General features: G+C 41.3%; 2 protein-coding genes across 2 annotated transcripts in view; both read left to right on the top strand.

The window, feature by feature from the left end:
• LOC121716106 (chemokine-like receptor 1) overlaps positions 1-25,549 on the top strand; it is a 965,204-nt gene that overhangs the window by 54,228 nt on the left and 885,427 nt on the right. The gene's annotated exons all lie outside the window — the stretch shown is intronic.
• On the top strand, positions 7,246-10,746 carry LOC121714730. Its single transcript, XM_042099748.1, has 2 exons — positions 7,246-9,987; positions 10,275-10,746. The coding sequence occupies exon 1, from the start codon at positions 7,246-7,248 to the stop codon at positions 9,481-9,483; it is 2,238 nt and encodes a 745-aa protein (XP_041955682.1). The 3' UTR covers positions 9,484-9,987; positions 10,275-10,746.

Genomic DNA, 25,549 nt, shown 5'->3' with positions numbered 1-25,549 from the left:
TTAATATTGACTGTGCCTCTTGCTTGTGTTCTTGTCTGACAGGAACATTACTACGATCCTCACAGTGGCCAAGGTTACCTGGCCTACAGATTGAAAACGGTTCAGCGCAATACCACAAGTGACTGTAAGAGGAGCTCCAAGTCTGCTGATCAACATGGGCCTAAAACCCTGCATGAGACATCAACATCTGAGCAGCTGTCAGGTGATGAATGCAGAGAAGCAACGTCCGTGATGAAGCATTCAGCAGATCAACCAGTTGTTAAAGAGAAAATTAAGGCAACCTTCGAGCACCGTCAGAGTATGCTACACGATCCAGACCAGTCTTCAGTCATCCTAGATCACTTTCCCCGATTCCTGGATACACCAGGCTTGGTAAGAATAGAGACTAGATTGATGTACCAATTATTAAATGTGTTGTGTACCATGTTTTGACATGGTTTCTGTTTGTGTTATATTAACCAAGACTTCACAATGCTATTTGGAGAAGACATCTCAGGCAAGTCTATTGCAAAATGGCCAACGTTCTACAAACCTAGGATTATCGCTGTCTGCAAAGGCCTTCGCCCTGGTACTCATGTGGATGACCTTCTGTCTGTTCAAGAGGAGTCGAATGATTATGGTAAGTGAATAGTTCTGATTTTTTTTACTACACTAACGAGGTTGAAATATAGACTTTGCCTACAGCATCTCCTTAACAGTAATGTTAACAAAATGACAGCATTCATATGACAAAGAAAAACGAATTCGGTCACTCAAGACTGTGCCACAGCAACCAGTGTAGGCTACAGTCCTACCCAATAGGCCTACTCGAAGCAGATAGCGTTGTCTGACGGTCGAGTGGGTTAATGCACGTATTTCCAGAACAGGTCTGCAACTTTCAGGTAGTTCTGAGTTCGAATCTAGGCAGGAGCAGAGCCATATAAAGGCCTAGGCCTATTGCTATCATTTTTTGCAAGGTGTTGCTCCTGGCAATACTTGTTTATAAGACGTTTGGTGATTAATTGATAGCTGTTTTTGGGACACGTTAAACGTTCTTTATAATGAGCGCATCCGGGGAGTAAAACGACTGTTACGCGCTGTTACAACTGTAGGCTACAATGATTGCAATACAAAAATATGCGCGTGTTAGTTTAGTTAGTTTTGTGATGTTTTGCACTTTTGCCTCATGTGTTTTCAGGTTTGAGGGCTTTTTTGGCAAGATTGACCTTGGTTAGACTCTGCATATGTTATTTCTCCGTATGGAAAATAAAGTACATTTTCGACACACGTCTGTTATTAGTTCAATAACAAGTGTTGCTTGTTAAAACATGTGACTAGTGAAACTCAAATGATTTTAGAAATATTTAGGCTACAGGCCTTCATAATGGTAGGCTACAGGAAGTGGGGGGAGGGTATGGGATGACCAGAGCCGTCATCTATCGTCTTTCCAGGCACACAGCTCGTTATATAGCCTATCGACTGCCTTAACAGATAGGCTTTGCTCTTGGGTTTGGCCTTACAGCGAACTCAATGCTCTTGTTGCTTGCAGTTTGTTAAATAAAGCGATGCAGATTACATTATTTATTTCTGATTAATTGTGTCTTTTGATGTATTTTGCAACATTTGCTTGTTAGGCTGGGCTACTGTCAATGTCCTGTACAGGTCAATGTTCAACAATTGCTGGTGTAGGCCTAGGCTATTCAATTAGGGACTGTTCGTTATTTATTTAATTAAGGGGCTACCGGAGGAGTTTTGGGAGCGTTAGTCAAAAAAGACGGGACCCTCCCTCGCCAGCAAGAATTTTTTCTATGACCCTCCAAAGTGATTGAGAAAAAACGCATGACCCTCCCCAGTCCCAACAATTTATTGATGCCTTAGGCTACTGGGTCAATTTGGGAGCTTGCATGTGTAACAGGTCACATTTCTATTGTTTTATAATTACACAAAGATGGTTTTTGCCTTGACACACTGCCTTGTATCGCCAGTACAGTGAGAGTCCTAGTGGGCCTCCGTAGTCTCCCGCCCCCTCTAATGTATCAATTTTTCATATTCATATTTCGCTGTGCCCTTCACCTCTTCCCTGTCTCTGTCACTTTGGGGAAGAGGTATGTTATCTGTCTATCCCTCCTTTCATATTATATTAAATATCTTCACCCTATACTGTCTTTCACTACTATTATAACTATCACTTTACCTATATTTACTTTCTGTACACTTTGTTTTATCTATTATGGAGCTTTCTTGTTTATTTCTTTATATTTTGTACTTTCGTGTCACATGGTGTAAAATGAACCTGTGACTAGCCTGTGGCTGTAGCCTGTACCCTGTATAATGCTACTGTATGTTGTTAGCGATTGCTAGTACTTAGCATGCTATTTATAATTCACCACAGGAGTTGGGGGAAGGAGAACCTACTGCCTGCTTCACTGTATTGTCCCTATTGTTTTGCAGGTGTGTCATTGTTTTCTGTTTGTTTATCACTTTGTCATGGTGTTATTTTGCTTGTAACCTTGTACAGTTAATTAGCATGCTAGCTCCCGCTAGCGTAGTTGCTAACTAAGTTAGCCATACTAGCTAGCTACTTCCATTAGGTCTGTATCAGGAGCTAGGCTAGGTAGCATAGTTTAATGGTTAAATCCTAGCGACTAGTTGTATTAACCTTTTAAATGTAATGATTGATGTTACTTTTATTTTATATCTTTATTTTGTATTTAGTATGTTTTGTGTGGGTTACCTGTGCTTTTTGGCCCTGTCTCTGTCACTTTGGGGAAGAGGAGTTGGGGGAAGGAGAACCTACTGCCTGCTTCACTGTATTGCCCCTATTGTTTTGCAGAGAGAATAAAAGCCCGCGAATACATTGTCATCCCGTGTCACGTCAGTCACTCAAAAACAGCAAATCACAACGCAGAGTGTATTCCACCGGTCACACTTGGTGCCGTGACTTCGTGACGTCTAGATCAACTCCTGCTTGATCGCCGGGGACTGCAGCCCCTCCCTCTCCTGCTTCTTCGCATGGTATTCTGTACAGTTGTCTGCATAGTATTGTTGAATGCTGAGTAGTACAGTATATCTGACTCGGGTCACTGTGTAAATATTAATGTATATATTTGTGTAGCTGTTTGCTATTGCCATTATTGTCACTTATAATACTGTCTTTATAGTCTGGGGTGTTTCATTTTAGAGTGACATTTAAGAATTTTAGTATTAAGAGCTCCACATTGTTTTACAAGTTAGAGTGTGTTGAGCTGAGTAAATATTTCAATTTTTTTTAATTGCATTTTGAATTTGTACTCAAGTCTTCAATTTTGAGTTGATTGATATTACTGTATATATAAGATGGCGGAACGCGGCGATAACCAGGATAGAGACTCACCAGATGCAGCTGAGCCTAGTGATGCACCTGGTGTGCGTAGGGATAACAGGCCACGCCCATTTGGGTTTGGGAGGGCCCGCCCTCGTGGCGCACACAGTCATGGTAGCGGGAGGTTTGCTAATACGGTAGGACTAGAGGATATGGTTAGAGGTCCTGTGGCCACTTCCACTCCCCTGAGGGATCCTGCCTGTAGGCCCCGTACAAACAGACCCACACTAGTGTCATGTGCAGCCCCTATGTCTACACCAGCCACATGTGCAGCCCCTATGTCTTACACACAGATGATAAGTGCAGATACATTAGGGATTGTCATGTCTGATTTAGCTAAACAGATCAGTGATAACATCACAGCCAGCATACACACACTGCATCAGACCAGTGGTCAGCCACACTCCAGCCACTCGTCACCATCCCTGGCGGCGGTAGATGCCTCAAAGTTGAATGTGACTGTACAGTCAGATGCCAAACTTCCACCGTTCTTCAGAGGTGACCACACAGATAAGTTTTCGGTGGATGAGTGGGAAGATATAGTGACGAGCAGCCTCCGTCGCATGAATTGTTCAGAGCAGGAGAAGTTTGACTTCGTCATGAGCCGTCTTTTAGGCAAAGCAAGGGATGTAGTAAAAGTCTCCCTTCGTTGCAGCTCAGGACTGACCTCTAGTGGTGACGTTTCTGTTGTCTTTGACATCTTGAAGAGGAATTTTAGCGAACTGACATACTCCAACATGCCAATGAGGGATTTCTATGACACTGTCCCACACCATGGTGAGTCCGCTATGGCATACTGGATTCGTCTTAATAAAGCTATTGATGTGGCTGAAGAGTGTTTGCTTAGGCAGCAGAGAACATTGGAGGATCGTGGGACAGAAGTGGTCACGATGTTTGTGTCTCATTGTCCAGACCCTAGTCTTGCTGTGTCTCTCTCGTTCAAGCCTGCAGAGAGATGGACGCTGGCGGAGATTCAGGAGAGGCTGGATGTGCGTCAGAGGGAGTTGAAGAGGAGTGGGGGTGTTGTTCGTCAGCCTCCTTTGCCTGTGTCCACAGACAGTGTACGCCCACTCACTCAGTCCACTGTTCAACACGGAGAGCCACAGCCCACAGTTATGGCTCTGCAGATGCCCCAGTCATATGGCCCATCTCCACCTGAGTCTGTCCTGCCACCCAGTTCCACTGCAGCTGAGCCGAACTTGTCTCATGTGGTCAGCATGTTAGACAAAGTGCTTTCAGTGTGCACTGCCTCCATGTCTCCACGCTCTGTGCCAGTTCAGCAGAGCCGTTCCCCAGACAGTCAGACACGCCAGCCTTGCAGAGTGTGTGGCACACTACAACACACCACATTCAATCACTGCAAATTGGACCGACTCTGCCATCACTGTCTGCAGCCTGGGCACATCAAGAGTGGGTGCCCAAGAGTGCGTCAGACACAGAGCACTGTTGCCCAAGTCTCATCCACACAGTTAAACTAGAAAGCCCATGTAGTGAGAGGGGAACCATGGGCTCCTCTAGTCAGACCCTCAGTGAAAAGGATTTGGAATCTATTTATGTAAATAGTTGCACTCTTTTGCCAGCCAACATCACAGCCATTTACCTCAATTCACAGCGGCTTGAGGGCGCAAGTGATCTCTCTCAGTCGTAGTCAGTGGCCTTGTTACATTGAAGGGCATGTTGGATTCAGGATCCATGTCATGTACGCTGAGTGAGGAGGGTGAAACGCGGTTAAAAACTTCTGGTGTTCTCCCCTGTCCACAACCAGTTCCCAGCAATATCGTTCTCATCGGTTGTGGTGGGCTGTCCACGCGCCCTAAGTGCATATACGAGCTGGAGATTGAAGTGTCTGGATCAAGGTTCCTTGTGCCCACTTTTGTAATATCTGGTCAGCGTGATGAGTTTATCATAGGCACCAACGTCTTAAAGCCTTTCCTCAATAGGATGAAGTCTGAGAAGAAATACTGGGACCTTGTCTCTTCTCGTGACTCTGCCCCTGAGTGTGAGCAGGTTCTAGAGCTCCTCACTTGTGTTTCTCGCTGGACAGGCCCAGAGTCAGTAGGTCCTATTGGTACAGTTAAGCTGAGGCGAGCAGTCACTCTGCTTCCGAAACAAGAACACTTGGTGTGGGGCAAGCTGCCTAGCAATGTTGCAGTGTCACCTGGCAGCACAGTAGTAGTGGAGCCCACAGCAGCACGTTCAGGTCCTAAGAACATTCTGGTAGGGAGAGTCATTACGCCTATGTGGGGAGACCACTGGATCCCGATGAGAGTTCTGAACCCCACCGAACACCCAGTCAGGTTGCGTCGCAACACCAAGCTGGCCGATGTGTCACCGTGTCTGGCTGTCGAGGATCTGCCATTGACCCAGGGCCTGGCCTGTAACAGCACTGTTCAGTCCTCCACAGACTTCCAGGCATCACTGTGCCCACCCAAGCGATGTTTGGATGCCTGTGGTCTAGGAGATATCGACATTGATGCTTGTGAGGTTTCAGATGAGTGGAAGTCCAGGCTGGCTGAGCTACTTTCCAGGTTCCAAGATGTCTTTTCCAAGGACAAGCTCGATTGTGGAGAGGCCAAGGATTTCATCCACCGAATCCACCTCACTGACGATCGCCCGTTCAGGCTTCCTTACCGCCGGATTCCCCCTGCCCACTATCTCAAGCTGAGGGAAGTCCTGGGAGAGATGGAGGAAAAAGGGATAATCACTAAGTCCATCAGTGAATACGCCTCACCTTTGGTTATGGTTTGGAAGAAGAACGGGGACCTCAGAATATGTACAGACTTTCGCTGGCTTAACGCTAAGACTGTGAAGGATGCACATCCATTGCCACACCAGTCTGACTGCCTCGCTGCCCTTGGTGGAAATGCACTGTTCAGCACCATGGATTTGACATCTGGGTTTTACAACATCCCCCTCCATGAGTCTGACAAGAAGTACACAGCCTTCACAACTCCACTCGGGCTTTATGAGTACAACAGGCTCCCTCAGGGCCTGTGTAACAGCCCTGCGTCATTCATGCGCATGATGTTGAGCATTTTTGGCGACCTCAATTGCTCCACTCTCCTGTGCTACCTTGATGACCTCCTTGTCTTTGCTCCATCTGAGACTGAGGCTCTGATGCGTCTTGAGGTTGTCTTCACCAGACTGAGAACACACAACCTGAAACTCTCTCAGAAGAAATGACACTTTTTGCGCAAGTCTGTGAAGTTTCTCGGGCATATCGTCAACGTGAGTGGCGTGTCTGTCGATCAGGAAAAAGTTGATGTCATCTCTAGCTTCACCACACAGGACCTTATGATGGGGGACGGCTGCACACCTTCTCAGAAGAGAGTTCGCTCCTTCTTGGGAATGGTGATGTATTATCAACATTTTATCCCTGGCTGTTCGTCCATCGCCAAGCCACTGTTCGCGCTGACTGCTGGCCAGAAGCGTAGAGGTAGGCATGACAGGAAGCTCAGGAGACCTGGCACCTACCGTGAGCTGACTCCAGGGGACTGGACTCCAGCCTGTGAGACAGCTTTTGAAGATCTCAAGAGAGCGCTGATGTCCAGTGCAGTTTTGGCTCATCCGAACTTCAACAAACCGTTCGTCCTGTGCACAGACGCTTCACTTGATGGCTTAGGAGCTGTTTTATCTCAGGTTCAAGATGGTGAAGAGAGAGCCAGACCTATCGCATTCGCCAGCAAATCCCTCAGTCGGAGCCAGGCCAACTATCCAGCACATAGGCTTGAGTTTTTGGCTTTGAAGTGGGCCGTGTGCGATAAGTTTAGTCACTGGCTCAAAGGCCACACTTTCACCGTCTGGACGGACAACAACCCACTCACGTACATTCTGACAAAGCCAAAGTTGGATGCATGTGAGCAGCGGTGGGTTTCCAAGCTGGCTCCATATACCTTTGATTAGGCATGTCTATTAGGCATGTCCCCGGGACCAAGAACGTGGTGGCTGATGCTCTGAGTCGTGACCCTTTCGTGAAGCCTGTCAGCCAGCGGCTCCTGTCTGAGTCATACACAGATCTGTTGCAGCAAGCCTCTGACGTGGACAACAGTTGTGTTCAAGATGTATTTCGCCTCACTTGTCATCCTCAGGCCATGACTGACTCCTCCCTCAGTGCTGAGCAACCCCTATCCATGTCAGGTGATGACGTGTCAGCTGCTTTGGACACACAGGATGCCTGGGACCGTGGAACTCAGCAGAGGGCCATTTCCCTTGGTGATCATCTGGAGGGCCTGGGTAATGGTGGTCAAGACACACTTCACACATGGTCGACGGAAGAGCTGAGGGCTCGCCAGCTTCAGGATGCTGCCATTGCAAGAGTGATTTTCTTTGTTGATCGGAAACTGAGACCATCAAGGCGTGAACGTGCCCACGAAAACCACCTGGCCTTGAAGTTGCTGAGGCAGTGGCAGAGATTCCAGCTGAAGGATGGAATTCTGTACCGAGTTTTTAAAGACCCGCTTACCAACATCAAGAGGTTTCAGTACGTCGTGCCCGACTCTCTGAAGAGTGATGCGTTGGCTGGTGTTCATGATCTGGCTGGTCACCAGGGTCAGCCCCGCACCCTCTCCCTTGCCCGGCAGAGATTCTTCTGGTATGACATGGAGAAGGATGTCAGGAACCATGTCAAGACCTGCATGAGGTGTGTTCTCAGCAAAACCCCTGAGCCAGCTGCCAGAGCTCCCCTGCAGAGCATCAGAACATCTGCCCCCCTGGAGCTTGTCTGTATCGATTTCTGGTCAGCTGAGGACAGAAACAACAAGTCCGTGGATGTCCTGGTCATCACTGACCACTTCACCAAAATGGCCCACGCGTTTCCCTGTCAAGATCAGACTGCTAAGAAGGTAGCAAAGAAGCTCTGGGATAACTTCTTTTGTGTCTACGGCTTTCCCACACGCCTGCACTCTGACCAGGGAGCATCTTTTGAGAGTGACCTCATTGCGGAGCTTATGGAGTTAGCTGGCGTCCACAAGTCTCACACGTCTCCTTACCATCCGATGGGCAACGGTGGTACAGAGAGATTCAACCGGACGTTGGGAAACATGCTGAGGTCCCTGCCTCTACAGTCAAAACAGAAGTGGCCCCAGATGGTTCAGACCATGACGTTTGTGTATAATTGTACAGTACATGAAACGACTGGGTTTGCGCCATTCTATTTGATGTTTGGCAGGGTGCCGAGGCTGCCTGTTGACCTGATGTTCAGGAATGTGAGCCATGATGAGGGGATTGCAGACTACGACACGTATGTGAAGTCCCTGGCCTGCGATCTCCAGTCAGCCATGCAAGTCGCTCAGAGGAACTCAAGGCTTGAACAAAGACACCAGGCTGACCAGTACAACAAAAGAGTGAAGGGGCTGGCGCTCTCCATCGGTGACCGTGTTCTTGTAGCCAACAAAGGGTGCAGAGGAAAACGTAAGCTTGCTGACAGATGGGAGCATGATGTTTACATTGTTGTGGCCTCAAAGCCTAGTCTCCACATCTACAAAGTCCAGGACAGCGAAGGTAACACGAGAGTGCTTCACAGAAACCTCCTGCTTCCTGTCAATTTTTTGCCACTCAGTGTCTCTCCGGACGATGCCACTTTGAGCCAAGAAGCAGGATTTGACTTCTCGGGTGAGTCTGTGTCTGAAGCCCACCTGTCAGACCACTCTTTTGAGGATGCCCTGCCCCCTATTGGCGCTGACCTGTCATGCCAGGATGGCTCTCTTGACCGCACCTCTTCCTGGGTCGCTGAACAGTCTTCCATCCAGAGTGACTTTGATGTGTCTGATGTGGCTGTTTCTGGTTCCTTCCATACTGATGTCGCCTCTACTGTGGCTGTTCCTGGGTCCCTACATTTAGATGTGCCTCTTTGTGATGTCCCTGATGCCTCTGTTGGTGCTGAGGTTGACCCTGGTGATGCTGCACAACATGTCACATTTGCTGCCCCTCCTAACCCCCCACACAACACTGACCATACTGACTTCACTGCCCCTCCTATCCCCGCACGCAACACTGTTACTGACCATCCTGACTACGTTCATCCCCTTCCTACATCTAGGTTTGGTAGAGTTATTCGTCCTGTATGTAGATTGATAGAATCTATGGCTCAGTTGCAAAGCATCCTGGGTGGGGATGAGGCTGTAGGTCATGTTATTCATGTGTAGCTTACTGTGTGAGGTAATTTCAGGTTTGCCTTACGGCATGACTTCAGAGTCAGTTTTCCGTGTGAGAATTGATTTTCTGGTGTGCATAATGTATGCCACAGTTGTTGTGAAATACTGTTAGTTTAGCCATACTGTTGAGGTGTATATGGCACCTCATCTACCCAGTGGGTGTTCTGGGACTTGATGCCCCCAGTTCACGTCTGACCTTTCTAGGTAGCTGCCATGCTGGTGTTTGTGTTGGCTGTTGATAGGATTTTTTTTTTCTTGTATGGGTTCGTTATCTTTGTGTAATTCTAGAGGGGTGAGTGTAACAGGTCACATTTCTATTGTTTTATAATTACACAAAGATGGTTTTTGCCTTGACACACTGCCTTGTATCGCCAGTACAGTGAGAGTCCTAGTGGGCCTCCGTAGTCTCCCGCCCCCTCTAATGTATCAATTTTTCATATTCATATTTCGCTGTGCCCTTCACCTCTTCCCTGTCTCTGTCACTTTGGGGAAGAGGTATGTTATCTGTCTATCCCTCCTTTCATATTATATTAAATATCTTCACCCTATACTGTCTTTCACTACTATTATAACTATCACTTTACCTATATTTACTTTCTGTACACTTTGTTTTATCTATTATGGAGCTTTCTTGTTTATTTCTTTATATTTTGTACTTTCGTGTCACATGGTGTAAAATGAACCTGTGACTAGCCTGTGGCTGTAGCCTGTACCCTGTATAATGCTACTGTATGTTGTTAGCGATTGCTAGTACTTAGCATGCTATTTATAATTCACCACAGGAGTTGGGGGAAGGAGAACCTACTGCCTGCTTCACTGTATTGTCCCTATTGTTTTGCAGGTGTGTCATTGTTTTCTGTTTGTTTATCACTTTGTCATGGTGTTATTTTGCTTGTAACCTTGTACAGTTAATTAGCATGCTAGCTCCCGCTAGCGTAGTTGCTAACTAAGTTAGCCATACTAGCTAGCTACTTCCATTAGGTCTCTATCAGGAGCTAGGCTAGGTAGCATAGTTTAATGGTTAAATCCTAGCGACTAGTTGTATTAACCTTTTAAATGTAATGATTGATGTTACTTTTATTTTATATCTTGTATTTTGTATTTAGTATGTTTTGTGTGGGTTACTTGTGCTTTTTGGCCCTGTCTCTGTCACTTTGGGGAAGAGGAGTTGGGGGAAGGAGAACCTACTGCCTGCTTCACTGTATTGTCCCTATTGTTTTGCAGAGAGAATAAAAGCCCGCGAATACATCGTCATCCCGTGTCACGTCAGTCACTCAAAAACAGCAAATCACAACGCAGAGTGTATTCCACCGGTCACACATGCTACGACTCCTTCCTTGAAATGCCTTGAAAAGGCTGTCGTTTGCACAATTTCACAAATAATCACCGGGACCGAAACAAACCTGTCAACTTTTCCCGGGTTTATCGCGTATTTTAACTTTTTCCTCGCTGTCTTAGGAGGAGCTGCAGGGCCGTCGCAAGGGGATGCGAGGCCCTGTGCGGACTTGACAGATGCAAGGCCCTTTTCACTTACGTGCATGAAATCATGCGATAGCTTACTTTACACATAGCCAAGGCTACCGTCGGTGTATTTTAATAGTAGCCTAGTCTAATAAGCTACACCAGCTTGCCTTTAAGAGGGGAAATTCAATTGTATAGCCTATAACATTAGCTGAGTCACATATTTGGCCATATGGTGTTTATCATAGGCTACATCACGAAACCAAATAGTGTAACAAAGGCGAACACTTTAACAGGGGGAATTAATTGGGCATGAATCATTGTGCTGAACGGTATTTGTCAATGAGCAGAAACACACACGACATTCAAACTATTGATAAGATGTACTGGTCTGTATCTATAGGCTAACATTGGACAAATAAATGACACTGACTCGCCATATCCTGACTCAGGAAAAAAAACATTTTCTTGCTTTGCCGCAAACTCGGCAATGAAATCATAGGCCAGTTTGCAGGTAGCCTAACGTCTTTTTCATAGAAGGGAGAGCCCAGTCTCTCCTGTGACGTGGAGGTACGCAAATAGTTTTTAATAGCCTGTTCAACTTCGAAAAGCTTCGTTCACCCGATGCCAGTCACTGATCACAATTTCAAAGTTCGGAAAGCTTCATCTTTTTAAGTTTTAAGTGCAGTGGCCCCTATCTGCCCCCTTTGGAATTATATCTCGAGCCTATTATAAGGTCCAGTGCGTTATGTCCTGGGATTCGGATGTGCTCAAAAAGAAAAGAAAAAACACTTTTTTATAGATGGTTATGAGAAGCAATGTGAGAGAGAAATTTGATGATCATTGATCGTTGTTTTGGGACGTTAAGCCTTTTCCATAGGCGTCAGTGAAGGAGATTGAAGAATGACCATTTTTTTATACGAAAATATTTCTTAACTACAAAAACTCAGTGTCTAAAAACTCAGTGTCATTCAGACTCAACCCTCTTGTTGTTTTATTATCTTTTTCGTTGTCGTTTGAACGTTGGCAAGCAGGCATGTTGCGGTTGCAATTTAAGTGAAATTTCTACAGTAGGCCTACAACATGCTGTTAGGCTGGGCTACTGTCAATGTACTTGTACAGGTAAATGTTCAACAATTGCTGGTGTACAGGTTATATAATCAATTAGCTAAATCATTTGTCCAGCTGTTTAAACATTTTTCCGTGCTACATTCAAACGCAAAAGGTGCTTTGATATATTTTTCGTTTGAACGTCGGCAAGCAGGCATGCTTTGGTTGCAATGAATGAGGATAATTGCTTTTTTTTGCATTATTTTGAATATGACTCGCTCCAGTCTCAACAGCACGTACTTTTTCCACACGCTAAGTTCTAACACACATAGGCCTATCCCCTCTCGCTTTCTCTCTCTCCATCCCTGCACACGGTGCTTTCTTAAAGGAGCTGCACCATTTTACAACAATTGCATCTACATTTTCATATTAGAATGTTTTGTCAAGTGTAAGCTTAAACTACCGTGATCAATTTAAGTTCCCGTGCCCCCGCTGCGTCATGGAAGCAGTAAGTCAGTCGCATCAAAAATAGCAGTGGCACCCAAGTGACACCTTGTGGTTGTTTGTGTCAACTGCAGTTTGTGCCATTTCTGCTGAGAAAATGGGGTGCGTGATTCATGAAGGAACCCGTCCAAACTTAACGGGGACCCACTGTAGCTGGAGGTGCCAGTGGCAATAGTGATGATAGTGTCCGTAATGGACGTGGTATAGACAGCAGGGGTTGTAAAAATAGGGCTCTGAAGAACTTCAGTCACCCGCGATATGGAACTGATTTGACCAGGCTACTTTATTGTATAGTAGCATAGGGTTTGTGATTATAGTAATAGTTTACTATTGTTGGTTTACATGTGACTGTTTTGCTGTTCATTTGTTATGTCGGTGGAATCACAAAAAAAGAAAGTAAATCTGCTCAAATATGTTCAACATCTAGTGTTTACTGAAATGTGCATAATTCACGGTGGTTACCATCCAGTGACGTCATAATATGCAAATTAGATGAGTAAATTGACCCCCTTCATAAACTTCTGTTCATACTAAATGATTTTCACATTTACAGTAGGACTTTATCTCTGACCACTTGCAAGCCATGGCCTTTTGAAATTTTTATGTACAAATCCAATTTATTCTTTTTAAACCCTGGCGGCTAAAGGGTTAACTTCGAAACAGGCCTTTTACTTTGGATAGACAATAGCAATACATCATAGGAGTGATTAACGTCAAAAAATCTAGACTGGAGTAACTCAACATTTGATACCTCCGATATGTTTAGTGTTCTAAAGACGTCAAATAGCCCGTTATCGTTACCAAATTGATAGCCAAGGAGCCAGAAGTGAACACGCAAGTATGGCTATAACAACTGTGCCTTCATTGTACAACTAAACACGGGAAAATACTTGTATAACCCTTGAGCCAGCTCCTTACTATGTGATCTCAATGGCAATGCAGCATTTGTTTGCACCTCCAAAAGCATGCCGTACCTGGTTACCTCCCAAAATTGCCCTTAAACGCCCACAAATACTCGTATGTTTGTGTGAAAGAATACGGGCGTCAGGTAGGGGCCTAAGACTTCGGGATTTCAACCAATCTGTCCCTGCTACGTCTGTGGTGCATTACCAGAGAAAATGTGAACAGGTGTGGGAAAACCAGGCACATGTCTCCCCAGAAACATTTTGAGTTATTCACAGATTCTGAAAGTGTATTTTCAAAGCTATCCAATGATGTCTCACTCATGGAGATCTGATAATATTTGAATATGTTGTCATTTTACTGAGAAAACTGGCCTAATAGATTTGCAAATTCTCACCTCACCTGAGTCAAAGGAAAGACAATTGTGCTCATTTGCATCTCATTGAGATACGCCCTCCTCTACAGATGTCACACTGTTACATCTGCCCTGTTCTATGCAGTGGTATGCTGGGGAGGAAGCACAAAGAAGAAGGATGCTGGACGACTTGACAGGCTGGTAAGGAAGGCTGGCTCTGTAGTGGGAGCTGAACTGGAGTGCATCACTTCAATATCTGACAAAAGGACCCTAAACAAACTGATCAACATCTTGGACAATGAATGTCATCCGCTCTACAGCACTATCAAAAACCAAAAGAGCTTGATCAGCTGGAGACTTCGCTCACTGCCATGCACAACTGAAAGGCTGAGGAAGTCATTTGTTCCTAGGGCCATTGAACTGTTCAATGCCTCACTAAAGGGAAGAGGAGAGATAGACTTCTCTGCTTAGTCTGTCTGCCTCTTCACCCTCTCCATGTTTGAGTACTGACTGCCCACTACTGCTTACTTCTGTTTTACTACTGTTTCACTAATGTACACAGCCTAATGTTTTCACTACTGTTTTACTGCTACACTGTTTTTCATGCTATATTAGCACACATGATCAATGGCTGCGGTCAGGCTTCTGATACAATACTGAATGAATGAATGAATGGCTATAACCCTATAACCTCAACCTGCTCTTGCACTGAAATAGTTTTTTATTTTACCTTGTCTACATTATACTTTACTCTCCTATTTGTCCATATTATTTATGCTGGTCTCTAGACCTTACTCCTGCACTGTTGGACTAATGTTGGACTACTTTTTGCACCTTCACCATGACACTCACTCTCTTGAGCACCTTGCCATGCACACATAACTAAGGACTATGGTTGGACTACTGTTTGCACCTTCACCATGACACTCACTCCCTTTAGCACCTTACCAGTCCCGGCCCTGTCACTACAAGCGTCTTATGCACATTGGACTTTCTTAATTTAATTCATATAGTGTATTTAGTAATAGTTTTCTTATCTTCTACTGTCTTTATTGTACAGTGGAGTTTAGTTATATGTTTATACTTATGTTTACCATTTCTGTTGTAAGTGCATGTTGCGTGTGATGTCTGTATGCTACTGAGACCCTTGAATTTCCCCTTGGGGATCAATAAAGTATCTATCTATCTATCTGGTATCAGTAGCCCTTCCCCCTACAGGTGTCACTGTGACACCTGGATCTAGCCTGCAGGGCAGAAAGAATTGTAATGTTAATATTGATGTAGTGTTATTTTAATTAGGCACTTCACTGGACTTAGAATAATCAGAATTAGAAGTACTTTATTGAAATGGAAATGCTTTTATTACAAAAAGCCCTGAATAGCATGCATTAATACACAGGGTAAGATGTTACAATCCCATAATCCAAGGTATAAACCACATCTAGTTCCCAATAGAAGACCCAATAACATACACATACAACAAGCAGGATTGCAAAATGGAAGTCAATATAAATCCAATAGAAAAAAATAATAAAGATCCTATGAAAAAGATACTAAATAACAAACAAGGTCCACATGTGTGAGGCTGTGTGATAAGGGTGACAGGGCAGGGACTGACCCTGTGGTACAGGAGAGTTCAGGTATTATTTGGTAAAGTGCAAAAAAGTAAGACAAGACAGTGCAGTTTTAAGTCAGTTGACTTTGGAGGCAACACAATAAGTCAGAACTAGAGTGAATTTAGTCCAAGCTGTTTGGAGGGAGGGAGAGGCTGTGCATAAAGGCTAATATAGCAAGGAAAAACTGTCAACAGGGGGCAGAACCGCTGAATTGTGCAGTAATTGAAATTCCACAGGTTCTGCATCACAGTGACTTTTGCAAGCACCACACCTGGTATCTTGGCATCAATGCTGTAAGCAAATAACAGGACATTTTAAAAATGGCTAACTATTTCTCATAAAAAATATTTTTTATATGAACACAATGTGAAAGTTTCAATATAAATACCTGAAGTGCTGATAACTCTTGATCTTTGGAAGCCTTCTGAAGTAGGGACTCAGATGCTTCTGCCAGTCGAAGTTCTTGACAAACACTCTGCCATCTGCCGTTCCAACAAGCTGTGGGATATTGAGGTGACTCTCAGGAGAGCTGTTTTCCACTAGGCCTACCTGATGACAGCAAGAGCCGCAATGTAAAAAAAAGAACAGAAGAAGAAAAAATATCTTAAGTTTCATTGAAGCAAAACAGAGAGCAGCACTGAAGTCATTAATGTTCAAGTAGACTAGTTGCTAAACCATTAGTGTCACATTCAATTCAGGCCCCTCTGCACCTTACTCTGGATGTATTCATACAAACTATCCTCCAGTAGGCTAGGTGCTTAATCATTAGCATCAGTCCATTCAAGCAATTCAAGCATTATTATGACCGCCGCGCAGCGATTTTTTCCCCCCTCTTTTTCGCATGTCCAAATTTCCGTCAAGGATTCCCGGTACACTGAAAGACCGGGGTACTCAAAACTTGGTAGGCATGTAACCCCACATGGATATCATGGAACCATCGTTTTTTGTTTTGATCTGTAGCCCTGTCAGGGGCCATGTCAACCCATTCCATAACCACTCATTTCATGTATAGCGCCACCTAGTTAAACACAAAAAAGTAAAAATGAGGTGTTGTCATCGCAGGTATCTGTGACCTAACATAGTCAAAACTGCACGAAATTGGAAGTGTAGGATCATTATGACACCCTCTGAATGCACGCCAAGTTTCGTGGAATTCCGTTCATGGGGGGCCACACAATAAATCAATTTATGTTACTATACACCAACTGGCCTGTAGGTGGCCGGAGACTGTTTTCTGTGAATATCTCGAGAACCGTAGGGCCTAGGAGGTCCACCTTTTTTTCATATGTTGGTCTTAAGGGGGCATGTCAACCTATCCCATTACCACTTATTTAATGTATAGAGCCACCTAGTTAAAAATTAAAAAGCAAAACATTAGGTGTTTCTATCACAATATCTCTGGCTGACATGGTCAAAACTGCACTAAATTGAAAGTGTAGGATCATTATGACACCCTCCAAATGCATGCCAAGTTTTGTGAACTTTCGTTCATGGGGGGCCTTACAATAAAATAATTTATGTGTACATTTAGTGACCTACACCAACAAGGATTCCCGGGACACTGAAAGACCGGGATACACGAAAATTGGTGGGCATGTAACCCCACATGGATAGCATGGAATCATCGTTTTGATCTGTAGCCCCCCCGCTGGACTGGACCCCCTGAAAGGAGGGTAGGGCAGACACAGTTTTCTGTGAATATCTTCAGAACTGTAGGGCCTAGGATGACCAATTTTTTTCGAATGTTTGCCTTCAGGGGTCATGTTAACCCATTCCATATGCACACATGTGCATAAACAGATACACACGCACACATACATTCACAGTAATCATACGTATGACACATACTCACACAGTAGACATATGTACGCATGCATGCATATGCACAAACACAGGCACATACTGTACGCAGGCACACACACAAGCACGCACACGCACACAATTCAAGAATTTCTCAGAATTATGAACAGGCAAGATGGGGGTGGGGTTGTATAAAATTAATTTTACATGTGAAATCTATGAACTAATCATGTTTTGGTACTTGTTGTCTAGAAGATACCAGTGAGAATTGAGTGTGGATAATGCAATTTAGTGCGACAGTTAGAATCATATAGGCCTTTCAGCGTGATTTATTTTTGTGGAAAAAATGTGCTGGACTGGGCGGCGGTCATATTTTGTACCGCTCTGCGGTACATCTAGTTCAGTGTTTTTCAACCTTTTTTGTGCCACAGCACACTTTTGACACTTAAAATGTCCCACGGCACACACATCCTGTGTGAAGAAAAAATAAACATACCATAGCCTAAAATTTCAAATAATACACAGATATGGCCTTATTAAGGCTTCTATGCAAGACCTGCTCAATAAAACAAGCGCCCTCTGTTTCATTTGTAGGTGACTATATCTAATTTAATTGTTGTTATGAACTGGATATGTGATGATTCTGTGAATACTGGACATGGGGCCCCCGTTGTACAATGCCTGCATACCACATATAGTGCAATCCCAGGTAAAAAAAAAAGCACCCATGTCCTAAGTAAGACCTACGTAACATAGTTTGAATGAAGTTTCTACGTTAAACGGTTGAAGCTGCATTAAGTGCGTTAGAAGAAGAAGAATAAGAACTAGAAAACGCAATTCCAGGGAATTACCAGTGCATGAAAATGCAAAACATATGGTGTGAAATATATTGTTAAAACAGATGATGTGCTAATTGGCAACCAACATGATGAGGTTTAATATAGTTCAAATGACTGAACTAGGTAGATGAGGTTTAATATAGTTGGAATGACTGAACAGTTAAATAGGTGGATAGTTTAAAAGGTTAAATTATTTGCTAGGTAGACAAAGTTTAATATAGTTGGAATGACTGGACAGTTAAATAAGTGGATAGTTTAAATGGTTAAATTATTTGCTAGGTAGATGAGGTTTATTATAGTTGGAATGACTGAACTAGGTAGATGAGGTTTAATATAGTTGGAATGACTGAACAGTTAAATAGGTGGATAGTTTAAATGGTTAAATTATTTAGGTAGATAGTTGACGATAACTGACAGTTGGAATGGCTCTAATGTTTGCTAGCAGTTATGCTAACTATGTTAACAAAGATAATAATGTTAACAAAGTTACTATGCTAACTAGCATGCTAACTATGCTAACCATGTTACTTACCTAACTTAGCTAATTGTTTTTAGTAGTTTTGCTAAAAATGCTAACTAGCATGCTAACATGCTAGCGCTAGCATGCTAACTATGCTAACCACGTTACTTAGTTAACATAGCTAATCATTTTTAGCAGTTTTGCTAAAATTGCTAACTAGCATGCTAGCATGCTAACTATGCTAACCATATGACTTAGCTAACTTAGCTAATCATTTTAAGCAGTTTTGCTAAAAATGCTAACTAGCATGCTAACATGCTAGCATGCTAACTATGCTAACCATGTGACTTAGCTAACTTAGCTAACTAGCTACAGTGGGTAGGAGTCATAGTTGATGACAAGTAACAGTTACAATGGCTGAACAGTTAAAAAGTTCAGTAGTTTAAAGGGTTAAATTGTTTAACAGTAAAATATTATAGTGAGGACTTTTATTTTGAAACAGTTTTTGGCAGAGGAAGCAGTTGAACAGGATGTGTAGTCTTAATAGGGCCAGTTTGTATGCTTAAAGCCTGAGAGTGGCAGTTGGTCCAGGTGGCCCGAACACCTGCCATAGGATTCTAATTGCTGTGATGTCATAAAGGGCAATGTTAAGTCAATGGGGAAATTTTGATAGTTTTTAATTAATAGTTTAAAAAGTATAAAAGTTACAAAGATGAAAAATACAAAGCCCACATGTCCTAATTAAGACCTACGCGTCAATGTTTGAATGAAGTTTCTACGTGAAACGGTTGAAGCTGCATTAACTGCGTTAGAAGAAGAATAATAATAACTAGAAAAGCATTTCCTGAAGGAAATACAGTGCATGAAAATGCAAAAAATATGATGTCAAATATCATACAGAGTAAAAACAAACTATATTGGTTGCTAGGTAGATGAGGTTTAATATAGTTGGCATGACTGAACAGTTAAATAGGTGGATAGTTTAAATGTTTAAATTATTTAGGTAGATAGTTGACGATAACTGACAGTTGGAATGGCTCTAATGTTTGCTAGCAGTTATGCTAATAATATTAACAAAGTTACTATGCTAACTAGCATGCTAACACGCTAGCATGTAAACTATGCTAACCACGTTACTTAGCTAACTTAGCTAATCATTTTTAGCAGTTTTGCTAAAAATGCTAACTAGCATGCTAACATGCTAGCATGCTAACTATGCTAACCACGTTACTTAGCTAACTTAGCTAATCGTTTTTAGCAGTTATGCTAACTATGCTAACTAGCATGCTAACATGCTAGCATGCTAACTATGCTAACCATATGACTTAGCTAACTTAGCTAATCATTTTAAGAGGTTTTGCTAAAAATGCTAACTAGCATGCTAACATGCTAGCATGCTAACTATGCTAACCATATGACTTAGCTAACTTAGCTAATCATTTTAAGAGGTTTTGCTAAAAATGCTAACTAGCATGCTAACATGCTAGCATGCTAACTATGCTAACCATGTGACTTAGCTAACTAGCTACAGTGGGTAGGAGTCATAGTTGATGACAAGTAACAGTTACAATGGCTGAACAGTTAAAAAGTTCAGTAGTTTAAAGGGTTGAATTGTTTAACAGTGAAATATTGTAGTGAGGACTTTTATTTTGAAACAGTTTTTGGCAGAGGAAGCAGTTGAACAGGATGTGTAGTCTTAATAGGGCCAGTTTGTATGCTTAAAGCCTAAGAGTGGCAGTTGGTCCAGGTGGCCCGAACACCTGCCATAGGATTCTAATTGCTTAACGGCCGTATTGTGATGTCATAATCATAATGTTAAGTCAATGGGGAAATTTTGACTAGTTTTTAATTAATAGTTTAAAAAGTATAAAAGTTATAAAGATGAAAAATACAAAGCCCACATGTCCTAAGTAAGACCTACGCAACATAGTTTGAATGAAGTTTCTACGTTAAACGGTTTAAGCTGCATTAACTGCGTTAGAAGAAGAAGAAGAAGAAGAAGAAGAAGAAGAAAAAGCCTTGGAATAACAGTACAGTGCATTTTCATGCACTGTAACTAGAAAACGCAATTCCAGGGAATTACCAGTGCATGAAAATGCAAAACATATGGTGTGAAATATATTGTTAAAACAGATGATGTGCTAATTGGCAACCAACATGATGAGGTTTAATATAGTTCAAATGACTGAACTAGGTAGATGAGGTTTAATATAGTTGGAATGACTGAACAGTTAAATAGGTGGATAGTTTAAAAGGTTAAATTATTTGCTAGGTAGACAAAGTTTAATATAGTTGGAATGACTGGACAGTTAAATAAGTGGATAGTTTAAATGGTTAAATTATTTGCTAGGTAGATGAGGTTTAATATAGTTGGAATGACTGAACTAGGTAGATGAGGTTTAATATAGTTGGAATGACTGAACAGTTAAATAGGTGGATCATTTAAATAGTTAAATTATTTAGGTAGATAATTGACGATAACTAACAGTTGGAATGGCCCTAATGTTTGCTAGTAGTTATGCTACTATGTTATCAAAGATAATAATGTTAACCAAGTTTTTTTGCTAAAAATGCTAATTAGCATGCTAACATGCTAGCATGCTAACTATGTTAACCATGTTACTTAGCTAACTTAGCTAATCATTTTTAGCAGTTTTGTTAAAAATGCTAACTAGCATGCTAACATGCTAGCATGCTAACTATGCTAACCACGTTACTTAGCTAACTTAGCTAATCATTTTTAGCAGTTTTGTTAAAAATGCTAACTAGCATGCTAACATGCTAGCATGCTAATTATGCTAACCACGTGACTTAGCTAACTAGCTACAGTGGGTAGGAGTCATAGTTGATGACAAGTAACAGTTACAATGGCCGAACAGTTAGTAGTTTAAAGGGTTAAATTGTTTAACAGTAAAATATTATAGAGAGGACTTTTATTTTGAAACAGTTTTTGGCAGAGGAAGCAGTTGAACAAGATGTGTAGTCTTAATAGGGCCAGTTTGTATGCTTAAAGCCTGAGACTGGCAGTTGGTCCAGGTGGCCCGAACACCTGCCATAGGATTCTAATTGCTTAACGGCTCTATTGTGATGTCATCAGCCCATGTTAAGTCTATGGGGAAATTTTGACTAGTTTTTAATTAATAGTTTAAAAAGTATAAAAGTTATAAAGATGAAAAATACAAAGCCCACATGTCCTAAGTAAGACCTACGCAACATAGTTTGAATGAAGTTTCTACGTTAAACGGTTTAAGCTGCATTAACTGCGTTAGAAGAAGAAGAAGAAGAAGAAGAAGAAGAAGAAAAAGCCTTGGAATAACAGTACAGTGCATTTTCATGCACTGTAACTAGAAAACGCAATTCCAGGGAATTACCAGTGCATGAAAATGCAAAACATATGGTGTGAAATATATTGTTAAAACAGATGATGTGCTAATTGGCAACCAACATGATGAGGTTTAATATAGTTCAAATGACTGAACTAGGTAGATGAGGTTTAATATAGTTGGAATGACTGAACAGTTAAATAGGTGGATAGTTTAAAAGGTTAAATTATTTGCTAGGTAGACAAAGTTTAATATAGTTGGAATGACTGGACAGTTAAATAAGTGGATAGTTTAAATGGTTAAATTATTTGCTAGGTAGATGAGGTTTAATATAGTTGGAATGACTGAACTAGGTAGATGAGGTTTAATATAGTTGGAATGACTGAACAGTTAAATAGGTGGATCATTTAAATAGTTAAATTATTTAGGTAGATAATTGACGATAACTAACAGTTGGAATGGCCCTAATGTTTGCTAGTAGTTATGCTACTATGTTATCAAAGATAATAATGTTAACCAAGTTTTTTTGCTAAAAATGCTAATTAGCATGCTAACATGCTAGCATGCTAACTATGTTAACCATGTTACTTAGCTAACTTAGCTAATCATTTTTAGCAGTTTTGTTAAAAATGCTAACTAGCATGCTAACATGCTAGCATGTTAACTATGCTAACCACGTTACTTAGCTAACTTAGCTAATCATTTTTAGCAGTTTTGTTAAAAATGCTAACTAGCATGCTAACATGCTAGCATGCTAATTATGCTAACCACGTGACTTAGCTAACTTAGCTAACTAGCTACAGTGGGTAGGAGTCATAGTTGATGACAAGTAACAGTTACAATGGCCAAACAGTTAGTAGTTTAAAGGGTTAAATTGTTTAACAGTAAAATATTATAGAGAGGACTTTTATTTTGAAACAGTTTTTGGCAGAGGAAGCAGTTGAACAGGATGTGTAGTCTTAATAGGGCCAGTTTGTATGCTTAAAGCCTGAGACTGGCAGTTGGTCCAGGTGGCCCGAACACCTGCCATAGGATTCTAATTGCTTAACGGCCGTATTGTGATGTCATAATCATAATGTTAAGTCAATGGGGAAATTTTGATAGTTTTTAATTAATAGTTTAAAAAGTATAAAAGTTACAAAGCTGAAGAATACATAGCACCCATGTCCTAAGTAAGACCTACGTAACATAGTTTGAATGAAGTTTCTACGTTAAACGGTTGAAGCTGCATTAAGTGCGTTAGAAGAAGAAGAATAAGAACTAGAAAACGCAATTCCAGGGAATTACCAGTGCATGAAAATGCAAAACATATGGTGTGAAATATATTGTTAAAACAGATGATGTGCTAATTGGCAACCAACATGATGAGGTTTAATATAGTTCAAATGACTGAACTAGGTAGATGAGGTTTAATATAGTTGGAATGACTGAACAGTTAAATAGGTGGATAGTTTAAAAGGTTAAATTATTTGCTAGGTAGACAAAGTTTAATATAGTTGGAATGACTGGACAGTTAAATAAGTGGATAGTTTAAATGGTTAAATTATTTGCTAGGTAGATGAGGTTTAATATAGTTGGAATGACTGAACTAGGTAGATGAGGTTTAATATAGTTGGAATGACTGAACAGTTAAATAGGTGGATATTTTATATAGTTAAATGATTTGCTTGGTAGATAAGGTTTAATATAGTTGAAATGATTGAACGGTTAAATAGGTGGATCATTTAAATAGTTAAATTATTTAGGTAGATAATTGACGATAACTAACAGTTGGAATGGCCCTAATGTTTGCTAGTAGTTATGCTACTATGTTATCAAAAATAATAATGTTAACCAAGTTTTTTTGCTAAAAATGCTAATTAGCATGTTAACTGCTAGCATGCTAACTATGTTACTTAGCTAACTTAGCTAATCATTTTTAACAGTTTTGCTAACTATGCTAACTAGCATGCTAACATGCTAGCATGCTAACTATGTTAACCATGTTACTTAGCTAACTTTGCTAATCATTTTTAGCAGTTTTGCTAAAAATGCTAACTAGCATGCTAACACGTTAGCATGCTAACTATGCTAACCACATTACTTAGCTAACTTAGCTAATCGTTTTTAGCAGTTATGCTAACTATGCTAACTAGCATGCTAACATGCTAGCATGCTAACTATGCTAACCATATGACTTAGCTAACTTAGCTAATCATTTTAAGAGGTTTTGCTAAAAATGCTAACTAGCATGCTAACATGCTAGCATGCTAACTATGCTAACCATATGACTTAGCTAACTTAGCTAATCATTTTAAGAGGTTTTGCTAAAAATGCTAACTAGCATGCTAACATGCTAGCATGCTAACTATGCTAACCATGTGACTTAGCTAACTTAGCTAACTAGCTACAGTGGGTAGGAGTCATAGTTGATGACAAGTAACAGTTACAATGGCTGAACAGTTAAAAAGTTCAGTAGTTTAAAGGGTTGAATTGTTTAACAGTGAAATATTGTAGTGAGGACTTTTATTTTGAAACAGTTTTTGGCAGAGGAAGCAGTTGAACAGGATGTGTAGTCTTAATAGGGCCAGTTTGTATGCTTAAAGCCTGAGACTGGCAGTTGGTCCAGGTGGCCCGAACACCTGCCATAGGATTCTAATTGCTTAACGGCCGTATTGTGATGTCATAATCATAATGTTAAGTCAATGGGGAAATTTTGATAGTTTTTAATTAATAGTTTAAAAAGTATAAAAGTTACAAAGCTGAAGAATACATAGCACCCATGTCCTAAGTAAGACCTACGTAACATAGTTTGAATGAAGTTTCTACGTTAAACGGTTGAAGCTGCATTAAGTGCGTTAGAAGAAGAAGAATAAGAACTAGAAAACGCAATTCCAGGGAATTACCAGTGCATGAAAATGCAAAACATATGGTGTGAAATATATTGTTAAAACAGATGATGTGCTAATTGGCAACCAACATGATGAGGTTTAATATAGTTCAAATGACTGAACTAGGTAGATGAGGTTTAATATAGTTGGAATGACTGAACAGTTAAATAGGTGGATAGTTTAAAAGGTTAAATTATTTGCTAGGTAGACAAAGTTTAATATAGTTGGAATGACTGGACAGTTAAATAAGTGGATAGTTTAAATGGTTAAATTATTTGCTAGGTAGATGAGGTTTAATATAGTTGGAATGACTGAACTAGGTAGATGAGGTTTAATATAGTTGGAATGACTGAACAGTTAAATAGGTGGATATTTTATATAGTTAAATGATTTGCTTGGTAGATAAGGTTTAATATAGTTGAAATGATTGAACGGTTAAATAGGTGGATCATTTAAATAGTTAAATTATTTAGGTAGATAATTGACGATAACTAACAGTTGGAATGGCCCTAATGTTTGCTAGTAGTTATGCTACTATGTTATCAAAGATAATAATGTTAACCAAGTTTTTTTGCTAAAAATGCTAATTAGCATGTTAACTGCTAGCATGCTAACTATGTTACTTAGCTAACTTAGCTAATCATTTTTAACAGTTTTGCTAACTATGTTAACTAGCATGCTAACATGCTAGCATGCTAACTATGTTAACCATGTTACTTAGCTAACTTTGCTAATCATTTTTAGCAGTTTTGCTAAAAATGCTAACTAGCATGCTAACACGTTAGCATGCTAACTATGCTAACCACGTTACTTAGCTAACTTAGCTAATCGTTTTTAGCAGTTATGCTAACTATGCTAACTAGCATGCTAACATGC

Source organism: Alosa sapidissima, chromosome 8 (genome assembly GCF_018492685.1).
Source record: "Alosa sapidissima isolate fAloSap1 chromosome 8, fAloSap1.pri, whole genome shotgun sequence".
In the NCBI taxonomy this organism is placed as follows: domain Eukaryota; kingdom Metazoa; phylum Chordata; class Actinopteri; order Clupeiformes; family Clupeidae; genus Alosa; species Alosa sapidissima.
Note: the sequence above shows the minus strand (reverse complement) of the source record. Positions and strands in the feature narration are given on the sequence as shown.

Bases quoted from the DNA above. Each gene is read 5' to 3' on its own strand.
- LOC121714730 (XM_042099748.1), top strand. From the start codon at position 7,246: ATGTCTATTAGGCATGTCCCCGGGACCAAGAACGTGGTGGCTGATGCT.